Here is an 18,789-nt window from a genome sequence, read left to right as displayed (position 1 = left end):
TAGGGGTGTTTTGGAGGAGAGTGTAGCTATGTATAGGTCTCGGTGGGGACTGGAAAGCTAACTGTTGTTTAGGATCATTTATTCCATGTGATTTTTAAACCATATCAAATAAAGTCATTTTTCTTCCCCTTCCAAAAATATTTTGCAAGGGTTGGCCTGTTGCCACCAAGGTCTTCCCAGCTAGGGAGACAAAAGGCTTTGTTTAACCGCTTTGTTCTTTTCTTTTTAACCTATTTGTGTTTAACCAGATCCCTTTCCCAATCCTTTAGGCATTTTAACGACTTCTTTCTGTTTGTTGAACTAAGAGATTAACTTTTTAGATAGCTATCCAAACTCCAAAGTTTACGTTTGCTGTGCCCCTGCCGCTTCTCACGCCTGCCCCGGCTGGATTCAGCTGGGTGCTTCCAGTTGCTGTGGGAGACGTGAGGGGAACAGCGTGAGCACCAGGAGCGAGAAAGGTGAGGCCTGCCTGGCGAGTTTTTTTCTCCTTCCCAAGGTTCTCTGCGTGACCTTTGCGCTGCCTGCGCTGTCACACTAGGCTTACGAATATCCAGGACAGGACAGCATTAGTGGAGAAGGCAAGAAAGCTAGATTCCCAGGCGACCGGGAAGCTAGATTCGCTCACCTTTGTCTTCCCACCCTGCGCAGAGACTAGCCGGAGACCCCGTGCCAGGAGCAAGGCAGGCTCGGTTGGCGGTCAGCTTCCCAGAGCTCTGTCATTGCTGTCACTGCCCCCAACCTCGGGAGGCGCAGCAGTGTCCGAAGAACCCTCCCGTTGGCACAGGTACTCCACCCCCATCCAAGCCGCCAGTCAGAACCTCCCTTCCCCCCAGCCCGGGCAAAAAATGGGTCATTTGACAGCACTGCCCCCCCCACACACACACACACGTTGCTTGCAGGACAGCCTGTGGGGTTAAAAATACTATTGCAAAAGTCCCGCGTCTGATCTTGCGGCTTATCTAAGATTGATAGCATGAAAGCCCTTTGGAGCCTGGGCCAACTATCAACAGCCAATGAAACATGGCCAATGCTACAGTGCTGGTAGTTAATACTTTGCGACAGAGGTCTGAGCTGTGTTTCTAAAATCATGCCATTTATTGAAGGAAACATTAAACCAAAGCTTGTTCTTCCCCAACCCTTGTATTCACTTGCCCACCCATGCATGGAACTGCTTAGTTGAAAGCAGGTAGATCCCTGGGAGAAGCATGATGTTGCCGCAATTTCCATCACCACTAAGGCCTACTGGGGCAGACTTGCAGAGCAAAGTTTCCTGCTCCTTCAAGGGAGAATTCTTGACAGATCTCTATGTTTCTGATATTTTTTTCTCTTTTTATTTCTCCCAGTTCACTGGTTACAGTCTTTGGCCTAAAATTCAAGCCTAGATTGTTCTTTGCCTGTGGGATTCAAGGCTCCCTACCAACTAGCCTCAAGGAGCCAAGCTTCAACAACAACAACACAAAAAATACACGAACCAGGGAAAATGCCCTTCACACCTGCAACGGTCTGAATTTGAAAATGGCCTCGGGCTGGTGACTTAATTCAGTGTATTATCACTGATGAATACATTTCTAAAACTGGCTGCCCCCCAAGGAGATCAATAGCATCCATTGATGAGGGGGGAGTGAGAGCATAAAAAGGTGACCTGCAGACACCCAATGGGGCCACCAATAAGGGAGCTGCCCGCCCCTTGGAGGTCAGGGTGCTAGCATAAAAGGCTGACCAGCACTCCTGCCGAGTTAGTACCACCAAGGTGTGGGTGGCAGAGTGCTTCTTTTCTTTTCTGTTTTAAAGGCAGCCTGAAAAGACCCTCACTGGTAAGTTGACTGAAGATGCCTCATGCCGTGCCCTACTAGCCCTTTCTTCTTTTTCCTTTTCCTCCTCACCATGCTGCACGCCTTGCTCTGATTGGGGGCGGGGGGCGTGCACCTGCCTTATTGTTCTGATCCAATACTGTCATACCTCAAGGAGATTTCACATTTGGTTCCAGGCTGCCTTAATAAAATTAATTTTATAATAAAACAATTAACAGGTTTTTTTGTCTTCCTATTGCATATAAAGCTACATTTACAGTGTACAGAAGTGCTACTGTGCATACCTTAACTACCTGCCATCCGTCCGTACTGGGTCTTGTGCTGAATTTGCTCCATACAATTGCCTTTCATTTATTCTCTGTTCCCTTTAATAGGCTTTTCCTGCGACCATGTCTTCCATCAGGATCGAATGTGTTTTACGGGAGAACTGCAGGTGTGGGGAGTCTCCGGTATGGGAGGAGGCATCCAACTCTCTGCTGTTTGTAGACATCCCTGCAAAGAAGGTTTGTCGATGGGACTCCCTCAGCAAGCATGTGCAACGAGTGGCCGTGGGTAAGAATGAAAGCCGAGCTCCTTTCCTGACAACTTGGGGGGATAGAAGGGGGACATCATTGCCTTGGGTCCTTCTTCTTAAAGCCTGACTAAAGATACTTTGAAATCTTTTGGGTTATCATGGTCTCTGTGCCTGCGATCCATGTGTTCCCACTTGAACCTAATGATGATCATCAATACTTTTCTCATTCTCTTGCATGGAGCACAGCATTCCCACCTTCCTTTGCTTTAGTTTGCGATGCTGGAGATGGAACCCTCGACTTCACGCATGCTCAGCAAGTACTCTACCACCAAACTATGCCTCCAGTGCCCTGTTTTTGTTTTAATGCTGAGGTACTCTAGTGTCTCTTTCAGTATGGTAATTGCCTTCGGATAACAGTATCCACGGCGAACACTCCATTAGTGGCATAGCAAAAGCTATCTGCTCTGGTTAGGCCAAGACCTCCATTTAAAAAAAAAAAAAAACCAACAATATAAACAGATGTATCACTTCTTTGTGAAAAAAAAAAAGAGTTGCTAGGCTTCAAAAGCATCAACCAGTACTGTTTACTCCCTGCACGAATGTGAGATTACTGACAGGATTCCCAAGAGAGCTTTGTGGTTTCAGAGGAGTTTTTAGGGCTTTCTATGTCTCAAGGCAATGGGCCGGGAAGTGCTTATCAAGTAGGCAAACAAGTTTCTGTTTTTGTTATTGGATCCTTGGGAAGAGATAGCAGGATTTTCCTAAGTCAAAGGGAATTTCTGGTTTCTGCTCTTTTCCCATGAATCCAACTGTGAGTTTAAAGCATGTTTCCCTGGTGCTGAAGATTGAAACCAGGACACACACACACACACACACACACACACACCACAAGCTGCATTCCCAGACTTTTTGAAAAAATTGATTTTGTGTGTGGGGCTTACTGGTTCCACCGCACCCATGTTGACGTCAGACATTGGAACTCTTTTCTTTACACGATATGAGTTTTGGGGATTGAACTCAGATTATCAGATTTGGTAGCAAAAAGCCCTTACCTACTGAACCGTTTTCTTTATAAGGCAAGGGCTTGATATATAGCTAAAGTTGATGTGGAACTCACAGGTTCTTGCTTCCACTAGAAGCAGCTTCAAACTTACCCATCAATGTGTTTATAGCCCCAAGCAGAATGCTTCTGCCTCTGCCTTCCCAGCATTCCCCAAATTCCTACCCATAATTAGCAAAGTGTCCCAGTCTTGCAAAGGGTCTCTGTGTTAGCAGGAGTTTAGAAAGCTAAATTATCAGGAGGCATCTCAGGCTGTAGTTAGATTCCTTGTTAAGGGTATGACCCTCCTTATAGGGTCTTGTATATTCCCAGGGTCCCCAAGGGCTTGAGTCAACTTCTGAGCAGGGCTTTGAGCTAAGAGCATTTGATGAGGTGCTTGGGAAATGTTTCTAAACAAGCTCAGATAAGTGTATTTCCTGTGATACTCAACATGGTAATCTCTCTCCACTTAAAAAGGTTTCTTTTTAATACAGGGAAGAATATTAAAACCAGAAAAGCTAACTATTAAAATAAAAATATAGGAATATAATAGAGATATAAGGGTTGTATTTCATTGCATATATAATCGTATTATTCTTACCATGCATATTTTCAAAAATATTTGAAAAATGAGAAACAATTTGTAATTAAATATATTAAAAATTAGGACTCTTTCAACATGGTATTAACTAATACAGCAGTGTACACCAATAATACTAGTATTCAGAAGGTAGAGGCAAGAGAATACTGAGATTGGGGCTACCCCTCAGCTACATGGTCAGACAACATCTTAGTACCATTAAAATCACTGGACCCACGCCTTTAATCCCAGCACTCGGGAGGCAGAGGCAAGCGGATCTCTGTGAGTTTGAGGCCAGCCTAGACTGGTCTACAAAGCAAGTTCCAGGACAGCCAGAGCTAAACAGTGAAACCCTGTCTCGAAAAAGCAAAAGAGAAAAAAAAGAAAAAAAATCACTGAACCCCTGCCTAAGAAATGAAATATGACACAGTGACCTCTGTGCTGGACCACCAGACTGCCTACTACCTTCTAGGTATTGTCTTTACCTCTGCAGATGCCCCAGTTAGCTCAGTGGCACTTCGACAGTTGGGAGGCTATGTTGCCACCATTGGAACCAAATTTTGTGCTTTGAACTGGGAAGATCAATCAGTATTTGTCTTAGCCACAGTGGATAAAGATAAGACAAACAATCGATTCAATGATGGGAAGGTGGATCCTGCTGGGAGATACTTTGCTGGTATGATTTCTTTCTTTTTTTTTTTTTGCCCCTATTTCTTGTGTTTGAATCTTACTGTGTGTGTGTGTGTGTGTGTGTGTGTGTGTGTGTGTGTGTGTGTTTTGCTGTAGGATGAAACAAAAAATGTATATATACTAGATAAGTGTTCTACCAAAATAAGTAATACTATCTAATGAACATATATATGTATTAAACCTTACCTAGAGTTAGAGAGTGACTTGTAAACATTTTGTTCTTGTTTTCATATGTACTCTATCTGAGCCTTTCTCTCTCCAGAAACATCTAGGGTTGCATGTGTGGGTGTTTTGTGTGTTCCCTAGGGAAAGGGACTTTTTTTCTGGGACACAGTCTTACTATGCAACTTTGGCCAGGCTGAAAGTTGCTAAGTAGACCAGGCTGACCTTGAAGTCACAGAAATACACCTGTTTCTGCCTTCTGAGTTTTGGAATTAAATAATGAAGCCAGGAGGTGGTGGTGCACGCCTTTAATCCCAGCACTCGGGAGGCAGAGGCAGGCGGATCTTTGTGAGTTCGAGATCAACCTGGTCTACAAGAGCTAGTTCCAGGACAGGAACCAAAGCCACAGAGAAACCCTGTCTCGAAAAACCAAAAATAATAATAATAATAATAATAATGACAATGCCATAAAAAAGAGAGAAGGGAGGAGGGTCAAGAAAATGCTTCATTAAGAGGATGAAAAGACAAGTACAATATGTGATTCCAGACTGGATCCTTCACTGGAGGGGAAAATTCCATAATGGACATTATTTAGTCAGTTAATATACTAGAAATACAGACTTATTGAATCAATGCTAAACTAAACTTTTGTAAGTCGCTTACTAAATTGTGTGCACGGTGGCACACACTTTTAATTTCAAAAGATATATATATATATATATATATATATATATATAGAGAGAGAGAGAGAGAGAGAGAGAGAGAGAGAGAGAGAGAGTTTGAGGAAGGGGGTTGTTATATAGCCCAGCTGGACCTCAAATTCCCCCTCGTGTCTCCTAATCTAAAGCGTTGGTATCATGATCCATAATGAGAGAAGACGGGGGTTGTACAGGATGAACATCTACAGGACTGAGCTAATGTTCTTTGTGTCCCAAAGGCACCATGGCTGAGGAAACAGCCCCAGCAGTACTTGAGCGGCACCAAGGGTCCTTGTACTCCCTCTTTCCCGATCACAACGTTAAGAAATACTTTGACCAAGTAGACATCTCCAATGGTTTGGATTGGTCCCTGGACCATAAAATTTTCTACTATATTGACAGCCTGTCCTACGCTGTGGATGCCTTTGACTATGACCTGCATACAGGACAAATCTGTAAGAACATCTTTATTAGTTTTTATAATACCACTCATATCATTTTTATGTCTTAATGGTCAGTAAGGGATCTCTCCCACAGTCCATGTGAAAAAGTATTTGTCACCTACAGAACTTTGAAATTAAAGATGACTCAGACTTGACTGAGCTGCCAGTCAAGCTGTGGTCCCCAGCACAGCTGAACTCTGCTATTTGGGACTAGGGCTATAGCTGGCCTACTGAAACTAGGCCTGAACTTTTGCTTTCCATCTCCTCCCTGGAAAATGAATCTTAACCTATCAGATAGCACCTAGAGGCCATAATATACAACAGAGTGCGAGAAAAGAGGGAAAACTCTGATTCTTAGTTGATCTTTAGTTAACCGTAGGCAAATGAAGAATCTTTGAAATGGAAAAATAACAGAAAAGTGCTTCCAGGTTGGTTCAGTTCCATCAATGTTCTGTAAAATGAGCCATCACTGGGAACTTCTAGGGAAAAAATTATTTAGAAGAATTTAAAACGGAGACCTTGAAACTGTTTAATGAAAAGTGCCAGACAGGAAGAGCAAAACCAATCATAAAAATGACTTGAAAAAAGTCCCAAGGCTTTATGTTGATTTAATCAAGGGCAAACTCTTCCAGGGCTTTTCTTTGAAGTGTGTAGTGTTCTTTTTTATGACTATTTTTACCCAATTTCCTTACACATGGTTTTAACATTTTTCCGTTATACCTCAATGTGATTGCTGGAATGACCTGAATTTTGTAGCTGCATTGTTTTTTTGAGGTGCTGGAGACCAAACTCATTTCTTTGTGTGTGCTAAGGTACAATTCCTTTCACTGTCCATTGTTTATTTACTCTGGATCTCCTTTAAGCAGCCTGAGGATTTTAGAATGCCCTTTTTAATAAGTAAGCTCTTTAAATATTGTTTCTTGATTTTGTAGCAAGTAAGAAAAATAATGAGTGGCTCCCCAGGGTTTGTACATGCATTGTTCATATGGTACCATTAAGCTGCCATATAGATCTTCAGCTTAGTAAAAGCAGGAGTGTTGTAAGCACAGACTGAAGAACGTCCGAGATAGACTTGCAAAGCTTAGTTTTGGTCAGCCTCACAGAGCTACCTGTAGATACTTTACTAAGAATTTGGAAATGACACAATGACTGCTCATAAGTCTGAGGCAGGAAGATTATTTTAAGACTCTAAAGAAAGATTGGGCCACACAACGAATTTTGGGTCAGCCTTGGATATAAAATGAGAACTTGTATCTAAATAAATAGATAATGCAGCTTTATTGAGCTTAGTGGTAGAGCATTTGTCTACCATATACGAGGCTCTGAGTTCTATCTCCAGAAGTGAAAAAAAAAAAAGAAAACAAACTTTTCTTTTCCTCTGAAGTCTTAGAAATCTTAGGCATATATATCTATAAAGACAAAAAGGAGTGAATCTATCCCAATCATTTAGTAAAAATCCTCTGTTCACATGCCAGCCACTAGACAAGCGTAAGTGACCAATGTTTATAAGCAGCTTGAGAGGGCACTGCCTACTCGTCAGTATTGTTTTGTCGTGGTTTGGTTTTGGTTTTCAACTGCAGCCAACCGCAGAAGTGTTTACAAGATGGAGAAAGATGAACAAATCCCGGATGGAATGTGCATTGATGCTGAGGGAAAGCTTTGGGTGGCCTGTTACAATGGAGGAAGAGTGATTCGTCTAGATCCTGAGACAGGTAGGCTGCAGACAAAATGGAACACCCTACCCAGTCCAGAAAACTAGAGATCATTACTAATACAGTTAGAGTTATCTTAGTGGTCTTAACTGGGCAATTTCGGAAATGAAGGCAAAATACACAGCGCCACATTTATAGTTAAGAATTTCTATGGAAGTAAGTCTCTCTGCCAAAAGTTAATTGTCAGAGAAGGTAAGTTAAATTCATGGATGGGAGCCAGGTAAGATGGTAGCTTATATATAAACCTAGAAATCAGGAGATTAAACCAAGGGGATGGTGAGTTTGAGTCAGTCAATACATATACAGAAGGACTTCCCACATCATTTCCTCTTTTCTGTCTGAATAAAAAGGAAGGTTTAGTTAAAAATTACATGTAACAAAACAGGTGTCAAGCAAGAATTACAGTTACAATATTTCTATCTACTTTTTATTTTATCATAACTAAGGGAAACTATAATTATAATTATCTATTGTTTAACTCCATCCAAGACTTCAGAAGTATATAATATTATCTAAGAAAACAGGAAGTGCATTTTAAGGAACTTCCAAAACTCTAGAATTGACAGAGACATCTTGCTGCCTAGACAGTCATCCAGAGTTATTCTGTACCATTGGGGTAGCCATCTTCAGTCTACAGGCCCATAGTATCCAGCAGACTTTTCCAAGAAATGTCCTCCTTTGTCTCTTTTGATTGATTTTAGTTTGAAGTCTATTTTGTTGGATATTAGCATAGAAGCTGCCATTTCTTATGCTGAGTCAGTAAGCCTTCTCTTAAAAGAAGCTCCTGCTCACTGCCAGCATACACAGCCCATTGAGGGGGAGGGGGATGCTGGCTACCAAGAAGCCATGCTTTCTTTTGTGTCTAGAATTCCTTTCCAAGCTTCCTCAGGTTTTAAGTTGATGTAGTCAGCACATGTTGGTACGCCATTCTGATGTGCATTAGCCCCTTCCAAGGGATGAATTCTGAGCCCCACAGTCTCTTAGACCATCCCTATCCTTCAGAAAAGCTCCAGAAGCATTGTGTATGTTGCAAATTTTTAGACCTAAATTTCAAATAAAGTATTTGTTGACCTAGGAAAAAGACTCCAAACTGTAAAGTTGCCTGTTGATAAAACAACATCATGCTGCTTTGGAGGAAAGGATTACTCTGAAATGTATGTGACCTGTGCCAGGGATGGGATGGATGCTGAAGGCCTCCTGAGGCAGCCAGATGCTGGTGGCATTTTCAAGGTGATGTGGCCTTTTGGGGGGTGTGGAGGGTATTCTGTTAAATAATTGATCAGTGCTTCTGCATACTTCCCAAAAAACATGTGATTGGCATGTTAATCTAGACTATAAGTTATGTAAAGTTCAGAATGATGTGTCTGACCTACTTTCAGTATTTTGAAATATTTTGCATGCTTCAATAGTGTTTGTAAGATCATCTGATTGTTCTGATGTCATAAAAAGATGTGCAGGTTTTTAACAATTTTTTGTGACAAAGCAAACACTGATTTAAAAAATCTTACATGAGTCAGGCAGTGGTGGCTTATGCCTTTAATCCCAGCACTCGGGAGGCAGAAGCAGGCGGATCTCTGTGAGTTTGAGGCCAGTCTGGTCTACACAGAGAGAGTTCCAGGACAGCCTGGGCTACACAGAGAAACCCTGTCTTGAAAAACCGAAACAAACAAACAAATAAAAACCTACCTTTCGGGCTGGAGAGATGGCTCAGTGGTTAAGAGCATTGCCTGCTCTTCCAAAGGTCCTGAGTTCAATTCCCGGCAACCACATGGTGGCTCACAACCATCTGTAATGAGGTCTGGTGCCCTCTTTTGGCCTGTAGACATACACACAGACAGAATATTGTATAATAAATAAATAAATAAATATTTAAAAAAACCTACCTTTCTTGACAGGTGAGAAAATGATAGAACTAAATTGCTCTATATCAGTGTGCATGCTCGCTCATTGAACTGGAATGTATGTGAATGACTGGTTGAACCATGTAATACCTAACTCTTTTTCATGATAAAAAATAAAATGGGGGGGGGGCTGGAGAGATGGCTCAGTGGTTAAGAATACTGACTGTTCTCTCAGAGGACCCAGGTTCAATTCCCAGCACCCACATGGCAACTCCTAACTGTAACTCAAGTTCAGGGGATCTGACACCCTCACACCAATGCACATAAAGTTAAATAAAATTAAAAAAATAAAATAAAATGGGGTTATCAAAAGTAGCTACACATGTTATTATTTTTATTTATTTATTATATATAGTGTTCTGCCTACATGTATGCCTGCAGGCCAGAAGAGGGCACCAGATATATATATATATCAACCATGTGGTTGCTGGGAATTGAACTCAGGTCTTCTAGAAGAGCAGTCAGTGCTCTTAACCACTTAGCCATCTCTCCAGCCCCTAGACATATTATCTCAATTTGCTTGGTGTTTGTTTGTTTGTGACAAGATCTCACTCCATAGCCCAGGCTGGCTATGTAGTCTTCCTGCCTCAACCGCCCAAGTACTGAGGTTCCAAGTATGAGCCACCATGCCTGGGTCTGTAACAATGGTTTGAATTAATTCACCAGTTTCATTCTTTTTTTTCCCAACAGATTACTGGTCTTGGGGTCAAAGGAATCGCCCCATATTCCTATGCAGGGTAAACTGCAGCTCTTCCTTGCTGTCAGAAGGAAATGCTTTGAAGACAACTGGAGAACTAAGGGACTTAAATCAATGAAATTTCAATCTATTTTTTTAATGAGACGATGATATAGCAGGGCTAGGCTTTAATTTATAGTTTTGACTGGGTGCTGGGGAATAAACCCAGTGTGTGACATATTAACTAAGAACATAAACTAACAGTGAACTACATTCCTAGTTTTTCTAAAAGTAGAGCATTTTTCACAGAGAATAAGTGGCTTTAATAGCACATTCTAGGCTTTCTATTAAAAACAATCCTATAGAAACGCAAAAAGTTGTTCAACTATCAATCAGCCTGATGACTGCAAATTGCTCTTGGGTTGAAATGGGACTATGTCCATACTTGCTGGATCCAAAGCTTCAAAAAATTAATGCATAGAAACTTGGTGATTTATAATGATTTCAGGATACTTCCTGTGTGTTATTTTTACAAACTAAGATACTGTCACAGGATATGATACAAACACCGTGTCACAATCTGTGGTTCTAACTGCTGCCTACTGGATATAAAAAAAAATACATCACATGGCAAAGAATTTACGTAACTTTTTTACATTTATTCATCCGTGTGTGTGTGTGTGTGTGTGTGTGTGCACGCATGTGCAAATCCTATTTCAAGGACTTGATCTCAGATGGTACCTTTATTGACAGAGCCATCTCACTGAGTGTCGCTGCTGCTTCCTCTTCCTCCTCTTCCTTTTTAAATATTTATTTATATATTTTATGGATGTGACTGTGCTATTTGCATGTATGCCTGCATAACAGAAAAGGGCATCAGACAGAAGAGACCATTAGATATCATTTGAGAGCTAATGTCATTGCTGGGAATTGAACCTGGGTCCTCTGGAAGAACATCCAGTGCTCTTAACTGCTGAGTAATTTCTCCAGCCCTCTTCCACTTTCTTTTTTGAAATGTGGTCTCTTTCATGTAGTTCATGCTGATTTTGAGCTTTCTGTGTAGATGAGAATGGCCTTGAACTCCTCAGCCTCCTGCCTCCATTTCCCAGATGCTAGGATTAGAGATGTGTGTGCCACCATGCCGAGTTTGGAAAGAATTTTTTGTGGCGGGTGGGGGGTGGTGGTGAAGAAGGACGCTTAAAAGAAATCCCACACTAGCTCAGAATTGAGAAATAGACAGTTATTTATTTAGGGGTAGACTCACAAATCAGAATCCTCTGCTGGAGCGGAGATCAGAAACTGGATCCCGCAGCTGGAAAAGAGGCCAGACACATGCTCTACATCAGCATAAATAGTATAAGAGGCCACGCCCAAGTGGGCAGGTAACTACTGGCTGTAGGACTTCCTACGGAGGGGGGGTTCGAGACAGGGTTTCTCTGCGGCTTTGGAGCCTGTCCTGGAACTAGCTCTTGTAGACCAGGCTGGTCTCGAACTCACAGAGATCCGCCTGCCTCTGCCTCCCGAGTGCTGGGATTAAAGGCATGCACCACCACTGCCTGGAAGAAAGAATTTTTTAAAAGTAATATTGTTGAGCTATAATTAGCTTGATCATATTTAAAGTGTATAAAGTTATCATATATTCATATATATGTCATATATATTCATATCAACCACATAAAAAGCAAAAGTTTCCTTGTGTCATCTTTTCTTTCTGCCCTTCAACATCACTGATCTTCTTTCTGTCCCTTTAAATTGACCTTAAAATTGGGTAGTGCCAGCCTGGGGTTATAGCTCAGCGGTTAAAGGCTTGTTCACCATGTATAAAGCTCTGGGTTCAGTCCTTAGTAACACACACACATACCACACACACACACTTATATATACATGCACACATATACACACACTACTAGATAGTGTGATCTCTCCAAATTTATTCTATTTTGTTTAAGTTTTCTTTGTTTTGTTTCTGTTTTTAGACAAAATATCGCTGTCACTCAAACAGGCCTTGAACTCATGATTTTTTTAAAGATTTATTTATTAATAATTATGTATACAGTGTTTTACCTACATGTATGCTGCAGGCCAGAAGAGGGCACCAGATCTCATTGCAGATAGTTATGAGCCACCATGTGGTTGCTGGGAATTGAACTCAGGACCTCCAGAAGAGCGATCGGTGCTCTTAACCTCTGAGCCATCTCTCCAGCCCCTCAAAATTGTTTTAGTTGTGTTAGTTTGACCTTCAATAATATTTAATTTTACTCATATTTGGGTTCTGGGGATTAAATTTAGACACATGTTAAACATGCTCTAGCCCATTTCTAAATTCTTAAATCACCTTGAATAAATGTGCTCCAATGTGAACTGGAATTTCTTTAAAAGTTGTTGAATAAGTTGAGAGAATTGGCTCATGCGCTAGGAACTTTTTGTTGCTGTTCCTTACAAGAAACAACTTAGCATTTCCTTCAGCTCAGAGTTTGCAAGTACAGTTCCTCCTGGAGGGGAAAGCATGGTGGGAGGGAAACTCACTGGGGAAGCATATTTCTAGAACCTGAAGATGAAGAATTCTGGTGCTTTTTTCTATTTCTCCTTTGTGTTCAGTCCAGGACCCCAGACCATGGAATGGTTCCCCTACATTCATGGTGGGTTTTCCGCCTTTAGTGAAAAACGCCTTCATACCCACTCCCAGAGGCATATTTCTTTGGTTATTTTAAGTTCTGTCAAGTTGACAATAAAGACTTAACATCCCAGCATCTTTATGCTTTTCGGTGCTCAGAGAGTTTTGGTTTTTATCATTGATTTCAGAATATAGCATGGCTCACTATTCAATGACTTTCACTAGATCTGGCATATATCTGGAAAATTTTGCATACAATTATTGTTGCTTAATTTTAAATATTTGACAGAGCTAACCAGTGAAACGATTTGAACCCAGAGTTGTTTTGAGATACGGTCTAGCCACTTCCTAAATATAACCCCAGCAGCACAGACACTGAGAGAAACAATTAATAAATGGGACCTCCTGAAACTGAAAAGCTTCTGTAAAGCAAAGGACACATGTCTGTAACCCTAGAACTCGGGAGGCTGAGGTGGAAGATCATGAATTTGAAGCCAGCCTGGGCTACACTGTGTCAAAAGAAAAAATAGTATATTTGAAAATGAGATAATAATATACCCATTCTCCTATAAAATCAATGTTAAGGCTAGGCTAGGGAATAATATTAGGGTTATAGTTATATTTAGGATCAAGATCAGAGAAAAAAGTTAATTCCTCATCAGTATGAGACCAGAGTCAGGTTCTTGGTCAGTAGAAGTGAATTACAATTTCAGAGTGATATTGGGGAAGTGTGTCTTAGGGACTTCAGACATTTTATTTATATGAAAGACCTCTCACAGAAGACTTCTGAGCACTCCACATTGGGCCCTGTGAACTTCTCTCATGAAAAGCCCCTGGGGCCTTCTGGTGCTCTTCCTGCCCCTGCAGTGAGCTGGGGCAAAGCCAGTCAGTACTGTTAGCTACTTGCAGATGGGAGGCATAGGCTAGGCTTTGGACGGCCTTGCGGACTCTAATCCTTCCTGAAAGGTTTTTGTCTAGCCTCTTGGATATATCCAGTCGTTTTTCTTATTGATTTATTACTCTTTGACAATTTCATGCATGTATATAATAGATTTTGGCCATTTTTCAGTCCCATTGCCACCTCTCATCTCTCTCCTACTCCCAATGTAGCCTTTTCCCAAACAAGTCTCCCTCCCATTTTCTTTACTTTAAAAATTATTTCCTTTACTTTTGTGATTATAATATAATTACATCATTTCTCCCTTCAAAACCTCCTTCTAAACGCTTCCATGCACTCCTCCTTGCTCTCTTTCAAATTCATGGCCTCTTTTTTCATTAATTATTGTTATATGCATATATATTCCTAAATATAACCTGTTCAGTGTGTATAATGCAATTTTGTATGTGTATTGAACAACCAATTGGTATGCTGTACTCCAGGGAAGGCTACTTCTCCCTCTCTCGGCAGCAGAGTAGATGAACTTGCCAGGAAAGGAGAAGGCAGAGCTTCCTGCTTCCATGTCTTTTTATGTGGACTGCCACCAGAATGGGAGGCCAGACTTATGGTGGGTCTTTCTACGTCAAATGATCCAATCAATAATTCCCCACACAGGCATGTTTGAGATTTAGTTGATTCCAGTCGTAGTCAAATTAATAACTGGAATTAGCCATCATACTATGTAAATAAAGACGTGGAGCCAGCCTCTTAGAAGGCAGATCGAATCTGGGACCTGCCAGAGAGTAAGGTGGGAGCTCATGTTTTAGCACTAGGGCAGGTGCCAAAGGACCCAAGGGAAGGGCATGCAATGGGGTAGGGAAGAGCAACCAGACTGTACTTGGGCTGACCTAAGAAAACGTGTTTAAAGCATTACCCAGACTTTTGAATCATTGCTTCATCTGAAGACAGTCAAAAAAGCATGGAAACAGTTTAGTTGAGCCTGTGGTAAAGGCAGGTGGTAGGAAGAGTAAGGGGGAAGCTAGGAAAGGTCAAGGGTGATAAGAGCAGCTGTTATAACTCCTGCCACAGGTAGTTGATGAGTGTCTTAGTCAGGGTTCTCTAGGGGAACAGAACTTATAAAATGAATCTGACACACACCACAGATATATAGATATATCTATATATCTGTGGCATAGATCATATATATATGTATATATATATACATATATATATGATCTATGAAATGATTTGCAGGTTGAAGTCTAGCTATAATGACTGGCTGTGAACAAGTCCAAGAATCTAGTCCCAGGGAGGAAGAAAGCAAACAGGTAAAGAACAAAAATGTCTTCCTTTCATGTCCTTATATAGATTTCCAGCAAAAAGGTGTGGCCAGGATTAAAGGCATATGTCTTCCTGCCTCCAAAGGTCCAACTAGAAGTGGATTTACCTACTTCAACCCAAGCAGAAAAATCTCTCACAGGTTTGCGACCATTTCTGGATTATAATTCATTCCAGATATAGGCAAGTTGACAACTGAGAACAGCCATCACAATCCACCCCTTGTCAACTTGACACAAATCATATCTCCTTATGTCATGATCAATTTCCAAATGAAAACAATAACCAGGTCATAATAACTCCTACACATAACTATACCACATACAATCACAAACACATTATATATTTAACCAGGTCATAATGAAGCCTAACATGATATAACCTCATATGACCGCAATGCATTATAAACAGAGGATAGTGGCATTGTCCCTTGAGAAACATTTTTTAGTATCTCAAACTTAAATATGATAATTACTGATAATTCTTAATTGATATTACAACATATGATAAAGAAATACAGGAAAGAAAACATATAAAATACAGTCTGAACAAAATAAAACAGAAACTTTCATGTCAATTATAATCCCCATTTCTGTGACTGGTCATGTGACCTTAGCTAGTATTTAGAACTACCTTCCTCTACTACCCATTCTGCATTTCCTTTACCCTCTGCAAGCACCTCAGCAGGCTTGGCTCTTTTCCTGGAGGAGTGGCCCATACTTTCATTCCTGACGGATCTGTGCCCTTTGTCATCCTGCCTGGATTAGGCTGCTGGAGTTTCTTGTAGATCTCCTGCACTCCAGACGTAATCTTTCTTAGCTCCGTTGTGGAGAAACAATCCAATTTCCCCATGGCAATCTGGATTAATCACCTCTCCTCACACACGTCTTTCTTAGCCGGTGGGTTCAAGGACATTAGGAATAAAACCTGGACAAGAAGACCAGTTTAATGGAAAGTTTGTTGTGGCCCCTGGCAGAAGGGCTTCCCCTTCTGGAACCAAAACTTCTAGACCAGTAGAATTTAAGATCATGGGAACAAGGGGAACAAGCTGGGCGGTGGTGGCGCACGCCTCTAATCCCAGCACTCGGGAGGCAGAGGCAGGCGGATCTCTGTGAGTTCGATGCCAGCCTGGCCTACAGAGATCCAGGACAGGCTCCAAAGCTACAAAGAGAAATCCTGTCTTATATTTTTTAAAAGACATTTTTAAAGGATTTATTTATCATGTATGCCTACAAGCCAGAAGAAGGTACCAGATTTTATTACAGATGGTTGTGAGCCACCATGTGGTTGCTGGGACTTGAACTCAGGACCTCTGAAAGAGAAGCCAATGCTCTTTATCTCTGAGAAATCTCTCCAGCCCGAGAAACCTTGTCTTGAAAAGCCAAAAGAAAAAAATGGTGGGAACAGGGAACAAAAATTTTCCAGTGGGTCACTAGGGCTGATAATAAGTGAAACTATTCCCTTGATTCCTGGACCTGTGGTTCCTGGCTATGGGAGAAACTGTACCATGTTTAGATATTTATTCAAATCATATAACATACACCTTCTTCTGGAGAACACGGTCCCACTCCTCCAGGCTGCTGCCACCTAATTGGTACTTTAACTATGTCTTCAAAAAGCCACTCCATCTTTCTCTCAGGCTATTTGTTTCAGGATGGTGGAGAACATAGTAAAACCAGTGGATTCCATGATCGTGGGCCCACTGTCACACTTCTCTGGCTGTGAAGTGAGTTCCTTGGTCAGAAACAGTACCGTGTGGAATACCGTGATGGTGGATAAGGCGTTCTGTCAGTGCATGGATGGTGGTTTTGGCAGAAGCATATGTACAGGAAATGCAAATGCATATCTGAATCAGTATCTACTCCAGTAAGAACAAAATGTTGTCTTTTCTACTGTAGTCAACCTGCCACGAGGTCACTGACCGGTCACCCCAGGGAATGGTGTCATATCAGGTTGGTCCCTGCTATTGGCAGATCTGTCACTCAGCAGTAGCTGTAGTCAGGCCAGCCTTGGTGACTGGAAGCCCATAATGTTGAGCCCATGCATAATCCCCGTCTCTGTTTGAAATGAATGGCAGGAATGGCTGGGGAAAGAGGCTGACTCTCCACAGAATGGGTCGTCCTGTCTACTTGATTATTGAATTCCTCCTCAGCTGAAGTCACCTTTTGATGAACATTTACATGGGACACAAGTTTCTTTGCCCATTTGAGATCTATCCACACACTTTTTCTGTGGATATCTTTCTCACCAACTTTCCAACCATGCTCTTTCTTTTTTTTTTTTTTTTTCGAGACAGGGTTTCTCTGTAGCTTTGGAGCCTGTCCTGGAACTAGCTCTGTAGACCAGGCTGGTCTCGAACTCACAGAGATCCACCTACCTCTGCCTCCCGAGTGCTGGGATTAAAGGCGTGCGCCACCATCGCCCGGCCCCAACCATGCTCTTTCTAAGTCCCTGACCATGCAGCCAATCCATTGGCTACAGCCCATGAATCAGTGAACAATTATACATCTGGCCATCTTCCCTTCCAAACAAACTGTATGACCCTGTATACTGCCTGAAGTTAGGCCCCCTGTGAAAATTTCCCTTTGCTAGTTTCTTTCAGGGTTGTCCAAGAAGGGGGTGGAAATGTTGCGGCCATTCACTTCTGGATAGTGACTGCATATCATGTAGGGTCATCAGTAAACCAGGCCCTACTTTTTTCCTCAGTCAACCAATCATAGCGCACACCCTATGAGGCACACCCCTATAGGTGCATGTTTGGCAGCAGATGGCATTGAACAGGAGTAGGAATCATAGGCACTTGGGCAACTTTTCCATGTAGCTTGCTAGTGCCTTCAGGACCTGCTTAGGCCTGATCTTGTATCCACCACTTCCATTTGATAATGGATGGCTGCATGTCCTACTTTGTGACTTGGTGAGTCTGACCACACCCAACTCATGATGGGCAGTTCAGGTCACCTGGTAACTTGGTGGCCCATTTTTGAACATTCAGTTTCCACTAAGGGCCAATAGCAGGCCAAGATCTGTCTCTCAAAGGGAGAATAGTTGTCTGCAGATGATGGCGGAGCTTTGGTCCAAAATTCCAAAGGACTCTTCTGTGATTTCACTTATAGGGGCCCTGCCAAAGGCTCCAAACAGCGTCGTTATCTGCCACTGACACCTCAAGTCCCATCAGGTCTGCTGATCACATGGTCCAAATGGTAGAGCAGCCTGCACAGCAGCCTGGACCTGTTGAAGATCCTTCTCCTATCCCAGGCCCCACACAAAGCTAACTTTCTGTGTCTCTTCACAGCAATAAAACCTTAACTAAAATACTCTCTTTTGGCTACCATTATTCACATGCCCAATCAAAACAAACCAACTCATCCTTACATGGGGTTTCTCCTTTTCCCTTTATAAACTGCAATTTATCTATGGGTCACATCTGTCTCCTCTCTATCCCTCTGGGAAAATATCCCTTGCCCCCGCCCCCCCCCTCTCCCTTGCTCCTTCCCCCTTCTTCCTCAACTGCTTCCTTTCCTTGTCCTTTGTCCTTCCTTTCTGCTGAGAACTTCGTCTTTGGAAGTCTTGTTGAGTCTCCAATCCTTTCGATATGAACTCCCAGAGACTGCAGCAGCACACACTAGACCTACACAGGCTGGAACCAAACAAAATTCTAGCCCTGGAAAAAGGACTGGACACAAAGACCATCTTGTTGAGTTTGTTTTGATATTTTTGTCTTTTTTTTTTTTTTT

The 18,789-nt window shown here is 41.9% G+C and overlaps 1 protein-coding gene across 3 annotated transcripts; it reads left to right on the top strand.

The window, feature by feature from the left end:
- The first annotated feature begins 440 nt into the window (after positions 1-440).
- Rgn (regucalcin) lies at positions 441-10,861 on the top strand. Of its 3 annotated transcripts, none has more exons than XM_005358926.2 (7): positions 441-458; positions 2,186-2,363; positions 4,438-4,620; positions 5,734-5,949; positions 7,518-7,649; positions 8,725-8,879; positions 10,241-10,861. In XM_005358926.2, exons 2-7 carry the CDS (start codon positions 2,201-2,203, stop codon positions 10,289-10,291), a joined length of 900 nt encoding a protein of 299 aa, XP_005358983.1. In that variant the 5' UTR covers positions 441-458; positions 2,186-2,200; the 3' UTR covers positions 10,292-10,861. The 3 variants fall into 3 exon arrangements, with proteins under 3 accessions (XP_005358983.1, XP_026640501.1, XP_005358982.1); XM_026784700.1 differs by lacking the exon at positions 441-458 and adding an exon at positions 674-784; XM_005358925.1 differs by lacking the exon at positions 441-458 and adding an exon at positions 1,658-1,814.
- Positions 10,862-18,789: the final 7,928 nt, after the last annotated feature.

This window comes from Microtus ochrogaster, chromosome X (assembly GCF_000317375.1).
Source record: "Microtus ochrogaster isolate Prairie Vole_2 chromosome X, MicOch1.0, whole genome shotgun sequence".
Taxonomy (NCBI): Eukaryota; Metazoa; Chordata; class Mammalia; order Rodentia; family Cricetidae; genus Microtus; species Microtus ochrogaster.
The sequence above is the reverse complement of the archived record's forward strand: the minus strand, read 5'-3'. Positions and strand labels throughout refer to the sequence as shown.

Bases quoted from the DNA above. Each gene is read 5' to 3' on its own strand.
- Rgn (XM_005358926.2), top strand. From the start codon at position 2,201: ATGTCTTCCATCAGGATCGAATGTGTTTTACGGGAGAACTGCAGGTGT. The intron at 2,364-4,437 runs GTAAGAATGAAA...TTACCTCTGCAG, and splicing joins TGTGCAACGAGTGGCCGTGG to ATGCCCCAGTTAGCTCAGTG. The intron at 5,950-7,517 runs GTAAGAACATCT...TTTCAACTGCAG, and splicing joins CCTGCATACAGGACAAATCT to CCAACCGCAGAAGTGTTTAC.